Source organism: Caretta caretta, chromosome 16 (assembly GCF_965140235.1).
Source record: "Caretta caretta isolate rCarCar2 chromosome 16, rCarCar1.hap1, whole genome shotgun sequence".
Lineage (NCBI taxonomy): Eukaryota > Metazoa > Chordata > Testudines > Cheloniidae > Caretta > Caretta caretta.
The window spans coordinates 11,751,533-11,764,933 of NC_134221.1; the positions used below are offsets into that span (position 1 = coordinate 11,751,533).

At 40.6% G+C, this 13,401-nt stretch overlaps 1 protein-coding gene across 4 annotated transcripts in view; it reads right to left on the minus strand.

The window, feature by feature from the left end:
* The window catches only part of CDK5RAP2 (CDK5 regulatory subunit associated protein 2), a 103,754-nt gene that overhangs the window by 4,972 nt on the left and 85,381 nt on the right, over positions 1–13,401 (minus strand). For 3 of the 4 annotated variants that reach the window (XM_075120564.1, XM_075120563.1, XM_075120562.1), the window contains exons 31-37: positions 11,311–11,500; positions 10,984–11,105; positions 7,800–8,048; positions 5,826–5,960; positions 5,468–5,727; positions 3,066–3,212; positions 833–971 (exon numbers count right to left, since the gene is read on the minus strand). In XM_075120564.1, coding sequence (XP_074976665.1) covers positions 833–971; positions 3,066–3,212; positions 5,468–5,727; positions 5,826–5,960; positions 7,800–8,048; positions 10,984–11,105; positions 11,311–11,500 — 1,242 coding nt within the window. The remainder of the gene's footprint in view (positions 1–832; positions 972–3,065; positions 3,213–5,467; positions 5,728–5,825; positions 5,961–7,799; positions 8,049–10,983; positions 11,106–11,310; positions 11,501–13,401) is intronic. The other variant, XM_075120565.1, reaches the window with a different exon arrangement.

Genomic DNA, 13,401 nt, shown 5'->3' on the forward strand with positions numbered 1-13,401 from the left:
TGATTTAATTCATGTTTCTTATAAGTCTCTGGACATGGCTGTTAAGAACGAAATTTCATGTTACAGCCTGTCCTAGTTTTCCCCATCAGGACTGCCATGCTTAGTAGTAAGCTCCCCATCCTCATGCTACTGAGTCCTCTTCAATTCTTCTGCAATCCTCTAATACAGTCTAGAGAGTATTCTAGACTCTTCCCAGGATGTTTCACATGGTCAGTTCTGCTGCTATGGCACCTCTCTTTGACTAGCAACTCTATTCCCAGTTACTGTGATAGAGGTGCAACACAGAAACACACCAGAAAACTCTCAATAATTCTAGGTTTACTAGGACTCTGGTATCATCACTATTTTGGGAGGGAAAGGGCCACAGAGATATAATGAACTAGAGAAAACATTGCTTCCCCTTAATAGACAGTCCTTGCAAGATAGGAAATTGGTACATTAAATGAAATAACTCAACAGATCTGTTTTGACAATGAGGATCATACAACAATGGCTTATGGGTGAAATTTCACCCCATTACAACAGGCCTGCACAAGTCCCTACATGACACTTAAGTTAGGGGAGTGACATGGGACATAGAGCTATGTGCCAGCCTGCCTTATGCACTGGGATGAATTTCTTCCTCATGGAACAAAGCCTCAAGCTTTATATAGTATATACTTTGGAGTCCAGGAAGCATTTAACACTGGCTATTAAATATATTCAGGAGCACTTCAACAGAAGTGGTTTCATACTAGAAACAGTTTCTTCATTCATTTCATTTCAGTTAGTTAACCATCTACAGAAATAAAATAGAAGAAACTGAGGAACTAATAATAGATCATTCACTAACACTGATCAATGATGACTTTCTCCATGTTTTCCTTCAGCTGGTTTGTAGAGTGCAAGCGTTTGACAGTAATATGTAGCTTCTTCTCCTGCTCAGACAATTTCTTATGGAGTCTAAGTATTTCTGTTTTCATTCCTTCATCCTAAATTGAAAGAAGCAAATAATGGACTTCAGAATTCTTATATAAACTACAGCATATAGTTAACTGCTAAACAATTTAGTGAAAGAGCCTTGAAACTTCTTCATAGTATGGACCTCTTAATGGAGTGTCTCATGGCCACCACCCCTCCCAATCTCAACTGTACCATCTGTAATCACAAGACATCCAAGAGGCAAATAGAGCAACTCCTTACACAGAAAACTAATTTGAGGAAAGTATTTGTGCATTTTTAGTTGTCTTTAATGCAATTAATGTTTTAACCTTTTGGGAAAAGGATAACACCAATGTCTACTTCTGCTCTTTAATCTTCCATTCCCATCAGTTCTTTTGCTCTCCACTGGAAACTATACAGCAAGCCAGTACCATGTGACCAGCGAGTGCTCAAAAGTCTATAAGTAGTCCATAGACCACTGTTTGGGAACCTGGTCTACTGTGTATTTCTACTTTCCATATATATATATATTATAAAATGGCTTTTAATCAGAGGATCTGAATGCATCATAACAGTGACAGGAGCAGTGTGATTGCAAGATTAGTTTACAATCTGTCCTGTTTATTTAAAGGCTTTACTTCCATCATCTTGGTGTGATTACTATCCTTTGGGACAGGGCTACTAAACGGAACGCCAAGGTCACTTGACAATGTCACTGATCTGGATCCTTGCACAAACTCCAGCTCTAAGCACAAGCTCTCTTGAACTTATGGGGCCAGATTTTGAGCAGGCCTTGATCCTTATCATCATGGTTTGGATGTGCATGCAAATGAAGTTTTTTCTGTATTTGGTGTATTTTGAGAGACAGTGGTGTATGTCGATAGTGTGTGAATGTCTACACATGTGCAGAAATATACATGTATGTTCAGATAAGTATGCGCATGTGTTGCAGTACAGGCTCACACACACACACACACACCGAACACATTTAAATACACACATACACAGTACTAGCTGAATTACACACCCCTTCAAGGCTTTCTGATAGCATCACCAACTACAGGATCACAGCTCAAGTGATATACTGGAGAGCACAGGTTACTTTAGTTTATAATTTTTTTAAAGATAGTGCAACATTTTAACAAAAGAATGTTATTAAAATAACCTTTGCCTTCCAACACATTTATTTTTAGTAATGTTCTGTCTCTCTCTCACGCATACTCTCACACACAAAACATCTCACGAGAAAAAAAATTAGATTTTAAAGCCACAGTTTGATTTTTAGCTTGGAACAGTTCAATGTTGAGTGGTGATATTGTGACACGTATCTATGCATTCCGTTTACGTTAGTTCATTTCCATATTGTAATCCTTTTTGGTTAAAAAGGTTATAAAAGTTGTTTTGGGGTTTTGTTGCACTTTAAAAAAATTTCTGTTTTATAGATCAGATGTGATAGTGATGAAGGTGAAACATAGCATTCTGATTACATCAAAGCCATGAGATAGGGTGCTTATCATTAACTGGAAAGGAGATTCTTACTGTGTGTTACTGTAATATATAATGACAGGTTTCAGAGTAGCAGCCGTGTTAGTCTGTATCCACAAAAAGAACAGGAGGACTTGTGGCACCTTAGAGACTAACAAATTTATTAGAGCATAAGCTTTTGTGGGCTACAGCCCCTAATAGTCTCTAAGGTACCACAACTACTCCTGTTCTTTTTGTAACATATAAATCAGACTGAGTATGGGCCGATAATGGGGTGGCCAAATTTTTTCCAGCTGAAAGTCCATTTGCCTAGAACCCAAGGATAACATGTAATTTGCATAAAATAGAGCAGATGATAGCCTCATGATCTGAGCCACCTCTGCTTAGATCAAAATGAAGTATTGCACGCTGTGGACTGTAGTCACCCCAAGGTGGAGATCCATAGTAAAGATGAGAGCTATCACACATTTGGTCTTAAAGTCTTCATAAGCTGCAGCTGCATAGTAAAGGAGAATGTGGCCACAGGCTGCAGGTTGGCCAGACCCGGTTTATAACCTTCAAAACAACTTCATGATTCATATATGACCATCTTATGTAACTTTCAGAACAACCTCTGAATGGTTCATTGCTTTTGCCTTTACACTGAAACAACATCGTACCTGACTGCAGTGAGCAGTACTGTGTACAACTTTCATAGGAAGTGAAACTCTCCAGAGAAGTTTTAATAAACGTGCAGCCTCTTCTAAAATCTGCTGTACTGTGTGAATGTTTGTAGAAAAGTTATTCAGTGATTCCTGGTCGGGAACCTGTATAGTAGGATTAGAAACATGATATATTTATCTTTAAAGGATTATGAAAATGTAGCTTTTAATTAAAGGTATAAATCCAGTAGCTATGAATTTCATGTTTAAGATGAGGAACAAAGCTATTGTGTGCCAGGATAAACTAATTTAATAGTTGAGAGAGAGAGTGCTGAATTATACATTTTTCAAGAATGGGGAGGGGGGGATTTATCCTAATCAATAATAGTGATTAATAATGGGTTACATTTAGTGTATTTGCTATAATGTGGAAAATACTTGGCATCTCTTTTCCTTCCCTATTTGCATTTCATGGCATGCTATTTGAAAGTCAAATGACTCCAGACATCAATTTAAGCAATAGAGATGTTTCTTCCTTTGCAGACCCTTTAAACTGTTCCATTTAATGCTAAAATAACTAACAGGGCACATTTAAAATGTTTTCCTCTGCTGACAGATGAGAAAACCAAATTGACGAAAACGCATAAACGTGAAATAAAGGGAAGAGAGGAGGGAAAGACTGCACGGGGAGCAAATGAATTACCAAAGTGATGGCAATGGGGGGGAAAGTGGGAGAAAACCATTTGTTCTGCCTTCCCACATCCAACATGCCATGTGAATGCTTATTTAGCATTGTTATCTAACAACAAGCCTCCTGTCATGTAAAATATCCCATTTGCTAAGTAGTTTGAAACTTCAGAGATGTAAAGCTTGGTGGTAGACTGCAAATTGTGAAACTTATTGCTTTTATCTTTACACCAACAAAACAAGTTACAATCATGCTGGGAGATTACTTCTTCAGTCATTATTAGTATCTTAACTAGGTCATCTGAAAATGTGAGATACTTCAGAGAGTCTTAAGTGTCATGCAGACATGACATCACTATAGTATATAAGCACACATACAATGCCTGAAAAAATGTTCAGAATTGTTATGGGCTCTACATTCAATGTCTTTGCTAATATGAAACTGGTAAAGAGAAGCACTGCAATTTAACATGATATAATTATCCCCCCGTTTTTTAAAGACCAGCAGGGATTTTTCAACAACCTTAACATAGGTGGTCTATTAACTGAATTTAGTAATGGATGTGCACAGGGTATAAGATTCTACATAGTCAATCAAGCACCCTTTCTTCTTTTGAATAAAAGGGGAAGTGGTGAAAAACTCAATACAACATATTCCTCCTACATCAAACCAAGCATTTTGCTTATTTAAGGAAAAAGCAGAATAGATTATTACATCTAGGAGTATAGCCCAGCCATGATAACTCTATATCAGTATGCTACAACTGGAAGCCTGATGAGTATCCAGTACAGTGTGTCTTGAAAGCTGAAACTTGACCAGTTGGGAAATTCCCAAGTTGTTAGACTAGCTGCTGATTTCCCACCTAGACTCAACTGACAAAAAAAAAATAAATAAATAAGGGGGGGGGGGAGACACGGCAATGAAAGATACTGTTTATTCAAAAATCAATTTAACTTAGTATGACAGCCATCATTAATATGTATCAATTATTTTGTGGAGGAGTCATTACAGGGCAGAGTTAAGGCACCCAATCAACTTTAATTTTGCATTTCTGTACTTCGACAAGTTTGGATTTCTTTTAAATTAACCTTAAATCTGAATTACACTCTGTTTCGGAATAATTACAAAATCCCAATGGGGAACCTAAACTCCCAAGGAGTCATGGTTGAGCCTGGGGCTTGAATTTTCACATTTGCCTTTTTTTTTTTTTTTTTTTTTTAATTTTCAAAACTAAACACTTCAGTTATTTCAAAACAAAACGTTCAGATTTTCCTCTCCCCAGGGATTTTGAAAATTCTACTTTTTGTTCTGAAATTTCCTGCGGAATGGAAAGTCTGAGTTTCAACCAGTTCTACTTTCCACCTTAACTCCATTTTAACATAGTTTGTCTTCATGTTTTCATTATCTGATTTCTGATTATATTTCCAATGTAATAAATCCTAACTTCAATTTTGAAGCAGTAGTTTCACCTGTTGAGACACACAGGTTAAAACACATTTAAAGCCACAGATAAAAATGAGATTGTTCACTCAGGACTAGGAGGAGGTCATTTGTCCACATCATCGTGCAGCTGATGGTCTGTGTTCAAAAGGGACCTAGAAGTAGAAGAACCGGAGTAGGACATGTCAAGGCTGAGGTGCTTTGGCGGAGTTGTTCAGGGAAGCTCATTTATCTGATCTACATGTTTTACACTAGGCAAATTCATTTCCCCCTGGTCATTCTCAATGTGTACCTTTACGCCAGGTTCCAGGTGTTTCATCCCAGTGCTCTCTCTAAGAGGAGCCTCCATTTCAGAAACCAGCTTTTGCCCTTCTGAGATCTGCTTCCGTAGAGCATTATAATCCTCAATCAAGCCAAGGATATGGCGTCCATTTTTGTCTGCCCACATCCGATGACCGGGAACAAGACGAGGGGTGCATGATGTGCCAGTGGATGAGCTGCTACTGCACCGCGAAGAGTTGTCTAAATCTTCTTTAGATGCTAGTTGCATCTCTAAAGTGGGGAGAGAATAAGTTTAACTTAATTTTTAAAGCCTGATCCTTTCAAAATGTGAAAGTAATTTATACCGTACTAAATCTCAAAAGGCAAACCTGGGATACAGAACATTTGCTTATTTATGATGTTCTTGTCCTTGGGTGTACCTGCTTTTGCTGGTGATGTGCCATGTCCACAATTTTGTAATTCACATACATTACTGCCTGGAGCAGAGAATTTGTGACCAACATCTATACATCCAGAACAGAAAGAGAGTGCATCAGTAAGCAGGTAACCTATTTTCAGTAGAAAGTTCTCATTGGTCCTACTCCCTAAATCTGAGTATTTCAGCAGCAGGAGTCCCCGTAAAGCGAAGCTCTCCAATACTCAGGGCATGCGTATATTTATTTCTCTAGCACATAATCTTTGGGTACCTCTCAAAATCTAATCACTGGAAATGCATCAGTAAAATATTCTCATCCAATCAACAATTACAAACCTCTCACTGACACTCCACAAAAAGTAAAGCACCCTGCCCAGTCATCATAAGATCTTATTGACATCATCCCCCGCAAACACCTATGAGAAAAGACAGCCACTGGAGCATGGCCAGAAGGCTAAGAAATCCAGGCCTTGTCACAGAGCCTTCAAAGCCTGCCCTGTCTGCACTCAAATAACCCACACCTGGATCCTTCCCTCCCAACCCTCCAGTCTCAGCTGCAGCAGTACGGCAGAAAGTAATGGTGTCTCAGATAAGCAGGTCTCTAATCATTCAAGCTGATGTGGGGAGGGATAGCTCAGCAGCTTGAGCATTGCCCTGCTAAACCCAGGGTTGTGAGCTCAATCCTTGAGGGGGCCATTTAGGGATCGGGGCAAAAATTGGGGACTGGCCCTGCTTTGAGCAGGGGGTTGGACTAGATGACTTCCTGATATTCTATGATAAGACCAGCATCTAGGACCAGTACACTTATCGGTGTTATGGGCTCCCTGCACGACCTACAGTATTGCTCAGCAAGCGAGCAGCAACATTTTGCACCCACTTAAGCTTCTGAGTGGGCAGGCCCATGTAGAAAATGTTACAGTAATCTAGGTGCTGATGGCACGGAAAACCCTGCACAGAATTAACATACTGGTTCTTCTGCATTCAGGGTCTTCCTCACCTGGCGGGGAATAAAACCTGCCATTGTCTTTTCTCATAGGTGGTAGGGGAAAATGGGGGGTTGATGTCCATAAGATCTTATTATGACTGGGCAGGGTGGAGAGTCAATGAGAGGTTTTTGATGGTTGATTGGTTGAGAATCTGTGTATCTTATACAGAGTACAAGGAAGATTGGGCTAGATAGACCCACATGGGTGCATGTGTGTGAAACTCTCCCAATCCCCCTGTGGCTGGTGTAACCTGCTCTCTGTAGTGCAGCAGGGTGTTTAGGCAGGCTAGTGTGAGGGAAGAGAGGTGGGTTCATTCCTCACCCCTTTATTGGGTGACTTGTGTCTGCAGGGCACTAAGAGGAAACAGTCTGTGCTCTCCTGAGTGCAGGGTCCATGAGGGACAGAGGAGACAGGATCCTTGTGCCTTCTGTACTCTCCGTGTAAAATACTTCACTATATTTTCCCCTGAATTCTGATTTGTTACAATGCTATCACTGAACACCAGTGCAAATAAAGATAAAATACTTCTCAAGGTATAAAGGGGACAGCTGATTTACACAAAGACCAGCCAGTGCACTTCCTGATCATTCTTGAGTAATGCACAGTCACCTCTAGCAAATGCTGGAGAGCTCTGCATTAAATAAAGAACCCCCAGGTAAGCAAAATTTATGGAAACTTAACCTCATCATCCATCCATTCCAGAGACCATCCGCAAACCTTTTTCTGAATGAAAAGGAACTGACAGTTAGAGGCGAACAGACAGTGTTAGTTTCACCTCTGCGTCCACTAATAACTCTAAAAGGAAAGAGATTTGAAAAGCTGATGGACAGCGCTCAAATAACATAGCTGATGTCATATAAGGCCTTAGGAGAGAGAGGCATCTTTGAAGAACAAGGCGCAGGTTTCTATACAGTGTTATAACAGCAAGTACTGCACAGTACCGTTCATTCCCGTATAATGCTGTGAATCTCGTTTGAAACGGTAGTTGATATTCACAGCTGACACTGAGGCTGCTTCTTCTCTCTTTTCTTTTGAAAGCTGCTCCTCCAATTTTTCATGCAACGTCTTGTTTGTCTCTATGCTTCTTTCAAGCTGCACTCGCAAACTCTGTATTTCAGTCAATATTTCATGTAAATCAAGTGGATTATTTTGATCTTTTTGGAATTCTTCATGTCCAGGATCCAAGATGTCTTTAAAAGAAACACTTAATATCGTTAACAATTAAAATAATGTTAGACATTATCAAAATGCTTAGCAAGTAAATTATAGCCAGCTTTATTCTCAATCTTAAGAATTAACTACAAACAGTGTTAAGATAATGGTTTGACCAAAAAAAAGGAAATCTTAATTGCTTCTACCCTCAAACAATTTAATAAGAGCTGAAAATTATTTTTCATTTCGTCAATAAAAGCTAATACGTCGCACGCCAAAAGCAAGATGATGATTAATAAGAGACTAGAATGGAAAGGATTTATAAAATCTGAAGTGCATTAATGCACAGTCAGGGGGAAGAAAAAAAAGGAATGGGTAATCTTGGCATGAAGAGAAGGGATGGAGTACCACTGACAAAGGGAATTGTGATCACCTGGCAACTAGAGGAACCAATCTGAAACTGACAAACTCTCAGGGCACTGTTCTTCCCTTTCATAGCAGGGGCAAAGCACAAAAAGGGCTTCCTGAGGTCCTGCACCCTAAGATCCAAAAAGGTTCTCCACTCATCAGGAAGGGGTTTGCAGCTGCATGAGGAGGAATTTTGCTGTGATCCTCTAATTATGTGGATGTTGCAAGTTCTGCAGAGAAATTTAGTTCTATCCTTGAGATTTCTCCCTTTGTCCCTTTGCAACTGGGTTCTTCTGCTGCAGCTGGGCACTAAACCAAACTATAAAGGGGATTCAAGTTAACATAGCAAGGAACAGCATTAATTTCTGCAAAGATTTCCGTTGGATTTTGCAGAAACCGTGCCATGAAAATGAGGGCTGTTCCGTACCTCCACCAATGTGATGTTCATTCAGAAGGGTTTCTGCCCCCTTGCTCCTGGAAGGTGGAAGAAGCAGTCAGGTAGGTTTCATTCCCTTCCCCTACAGCTTTAATAACCACAAGTGGGCAGGGGTTCAATTTTACATACCATTCAAACAATAGTATCTCCAGCAGCACGCTATCCCTGACACAATGTAGGAGATGTTCTCTTAATACTGACTCTGAGGGAAGAGGGCCACTTGCTAATAAGGCTTTGTCTACACTGCCAATTGAATGACAAAACGACAAAAGTTTCATCGTTCGCAGGTGCTTAAAAAAAGCTCCCCCCAACCCCAAAAGACAAAAGTTTTGCACGGGAAGCAGCAGTGTAAATGGCTCGGTGTCAGCAGGGGCGTTCTCCTGTCGACATCGCGAACCCCGCTCATAGGGGGTGGAAGTATTTTGTCAGAAAAAGTGCCGACAAACAGCGTTTACCCTGCCTGACTTTTAGCCACATGGCCGCGTAGCTAAAAGCTGTGTAGTGTAGACAAAGCCTAAACTATCAGCAGGAGCTGACTGAGGAGATAGCTGAGCCATTAGCGATTATCTTGGAGAAGTCATGGAAGACGGGAGAGATTCCAGAAGACTGGAAAAGGGCAAATATAGTGCTCATCTATAAAGAGGGAAATAAAGACAACCCAGAAAATTACAAACCAGTCATCTTAACTTCTGTACCTGGAAAGATAATGGAACAAATAATTAAGCAATCAGTTTGCAAACATCTAGAAGATAATAAGGTGATAAGTAAAAGTCCGCATGGATTTGTCAAAAACAATTGTGTCAAACCAACCTGATAGCTTTCTTTGACAGGGTTACAAGCCTTTGGATAGGGGGAAAGCGGTAGATGTGGTATATCTTGACTTTAATAAAGCTTTTGATACTGTCTCGCATGACCCTCTCAAAAACAAACTAGGGAATGTAACCTAGATGGAGCTACTATAAAGTGGGTGCACAACTGGTTGGAAAACCATTCCCAGAGAGTAGTTATCAGTGGTCCACAGTCATGCTGGAAGGGCAAAACGAATGGGGTCCTGCAGGGATCAGTTCTGGGTCCAGTTCTGCTCAATATCTTCAACAATGATTTAGATAATGGCAAACAAAGTACACTTATAAAGTCCGTGGATGATACCAAGCTGGGAGGGGTTGCAAGTGGTTTGGAGGATAGGATTAAAATGATCTGGACAAACTGGAGAAATGGTCTGAAGTAAATAGGATAAAATTCAATAAGAACAAATGCAAAGTACTCCACTTAGGAAGGAACAATCAGTTGCACACATACAAAATGGGAAATGACTGCCTAGGAAGGAGTACTGCAGAAAGGGATCTGGGGGTCATAGCAGACACAAGCTAAATATGAGTCAACAGTGTAACGCTGTTGCAAAAAAAGCAAACATAATTCTGGGATGTATTAGCAGGAGAGTTGTAAGAAAGACACGAAAAGTAATTCTTCTGCTCTACTCCGCTCTGATTAGGCCTCAGCTGGGAGTATTGTGTCCAGTTCTGGGTGCCACATTTCAAGAAGGATGTAGACAAATTGGAGAGAGTCCAGAAAAGAGCAACAAAAACGATTAAATGTCTAGAAAACATGACCTGTGAGGGAAGATTGAAAAAACTGGGTTTGTTTAGTCTGGAAAAGAGAAGACTGAGAGGGGATATGATAACAGTTTTCACGTATGTAAAAGGTTGAAAAATTGTTTTTCTTAACCTCTGAGGATAGGACAAGAAGCAATGGGCTTAAATTGCAGCAAAGGCGGTTTAGGTTGGACATTAGGAAAAACTTCCTAACTGTCAGGGTGGTTCATAAACAAATTGCCTAGGGAGGTTGAGGAATCTCCATCATTGGAGATTTTTAAGAGCAGGTTAGACAAACACCTGTCAGGAATGGTCAAGATAATTAGACTGCCACAAATGCAGGGGACTGGACTAGATGACCTCTCGAGGGCCCTTCCAGGTCTATGATTCTACTTTCTGTAGCAGCAATGGAAATGTAAGTAAAACCAAAGAAATACTGAATCAGCACAACTCCTGTCTTGTGTAATCGGACAAGATCACAGCCAGAGCTGGTACGGCTGCAATAACAAAGCAGAGACATGACAGTGCATTTTATACCTGTTCTCCTTCTCCTTGCTTCGTCCAACTTTTCATACACCTTTAGCTCAACTCGGAGTGACTGCAGTAATTTGTCATTCTCAGACAGCTGATGTTGCTTTACATTCATTTCTGTCTGCCACCTGTTAAGTTCCAATGTACTCATAAGTCAGAGGTGAACTTTGCTTATTCATTTCTTTAAAATCTAAAATTCCCCGCCCCTCTAATTTTCTCCCCGCTCCTTGAATGTAATTATGCAGCTCTCAGTAACAGCCACTGCTAAACACATGCATGACACACAGTGTTCATTTGGAGGAGAAAATAGTCAAATAGAGACAGGATCAATACCTGTTTAATTCATTACGACTGCTGTAAATCTCGTGAGTCAAATGTCTATTTTCATCCTCCTTTTTGCCAATTTGTTTTTGCAACTTTTCATTTTCTTTCTTGAAGCATTCATAATCCTTGTGAAGATGTTCAATGATTGCATTCTTCTTAGAGAGGGATTCTCTTAACTTTTCATTTTCCTTTTGTTTATCTGCAATAAGAAAAAATACAAGTTGGTTGCAATTCCCACAATGTACTCAAACAACACTACTCCACAAATCCAACTCGTTAAGCATTGGCAGAGTAATAATAGAAATAAGATGCTCTTGTGAGTTTTATGATTTTAGTACTCCAGTTTTCTAATGCATTTTTGGTAGATATATGTGCCTGAATGGAGTGTAGAGTTTAACCCCTAGAACACTCATGGCCCAATTTTATGAGGCTGAGCACTACCTTACATTTGTCGACACCCTCCATCTGACAAAATCAGCAGGAAAAGGGCTGCTCAGTTACTTGCAGGATTAGGCTCCAACGGGGAGCGTATTCATCTTGAGTGCTCTTACTGAGTACTAAACTTGTCTTCTGTTGAAGGGGAGAAGGTATGAGTAAGGCCTCTCCTACCTTTCTCGCTGTCCCACAATGAACCCTCCATCCCCTCCACTGAATGTTGAAATGCTCTTTCCCAGCACTATCCGCATGCATGCCATCAGAACCTTGCCAGTTTTCCCCTGCCTATGACATGACCAGCCTCCCCCACGCTGGCTTCTTAACTGAGAACTGTCAGTAGGGGCAGTTGGTCATGTTAGGAAGCTAGTGCTGGTAAGGAGCGAGGAAGTTCCCAGCAGGAGGTCAAGCAGGGAGAAATCGTTCCACCTCCCAGCCATTAGAAATCCTCCCTCCTCAACAGAGCAACCTAGCTGAAAGTCTATGAAAATGGAAGTTCCCAAGGGCTTTTAAATGCATGGGTCCCAATCCTCTTACCCCATGATTTAAACACCTTCCATTGACTTCATTGACAGTTACATTCTGCAGCAGGACACCAAGACCTCTGGGAAGTAGCTAGGGTGCAAAGGGTTAATATCACTGGAATCTACTATTCTAGTTTTATATTAAAATACTGGTATAATTCTAGATCCCAGACCTTTGCACAGAGCTATAAGCCAACTATGAATATATGCTAGCAAAACAACAGGGTGAAATAAAATACTGGAATTGGAAAAGGGGTCATTTTCAGCATGGTGGGTGGGGATTCAGCCACATGATTCCCATTCATTTCACATGTATTGTGACTAAATCCTTTTGCTTCGCATTGGAAATAGAGTGCCTTGGTTCAGAAAAATCAACAGGAGGTGCCCATATGGCTTCATCTAACACCACAGGAGTAGAGATAAGGCTGAGACTGGACAGATACTAGGAACCAAAAAACTCTGCAGCAGGAGGTATTTATTCTCAAGATAAAAAGGGGAAGATGCCCACAAACCCGGGGGGAAATTGACTCAGTACTAAAAATAAAAGGCAACAATGCTTTGCTGTGATGGTCATTACTTAGGGCCTGTCTACACTTACAGCACTGCAGGGATGCAGCTGCCCTGGTTCAGATGCGCCGATGTCGCACTTAGTGAAGATGCTACCTATGCTTCTCCCGTCAACATAGCGCTGTCTACACCGGAGTTCAGTCGGTATAACTGCGTCGCTCAGGGGTCTGGATTTTGCACACGCCTGAGCAACATAGTTAAATCAACATAAACGTTTGTCGTGTAGACCAGGGCTTAGACATAATTCTTACAAAACTTAAGCCCTGACTTTAGAAACATATGGTCAAACAAAGCAACACTAGCTTATGCAGTATGAAAGTGTCATAAATATAAAGGGAAGGGTAAACCCCTTTAAAATCCCTCCTGGCCAGAGGAAAAATCCTCTCACCTGTAAAGGGTTAAGAAGCTAAAGGTAACCTCGCTGGCACCTGACCAAAATGACCAATGAGGAGACAAGATACTTTCAAAAGCTGGGAGGAGGGAGAGAAACAAAGGATCTGTGTCTGTCTATATGCTGCTTTTGCCGGGGATAGACCAGGAATGGAGTCTTAGAACTTTTAGTAAGTAATCTAGCTAG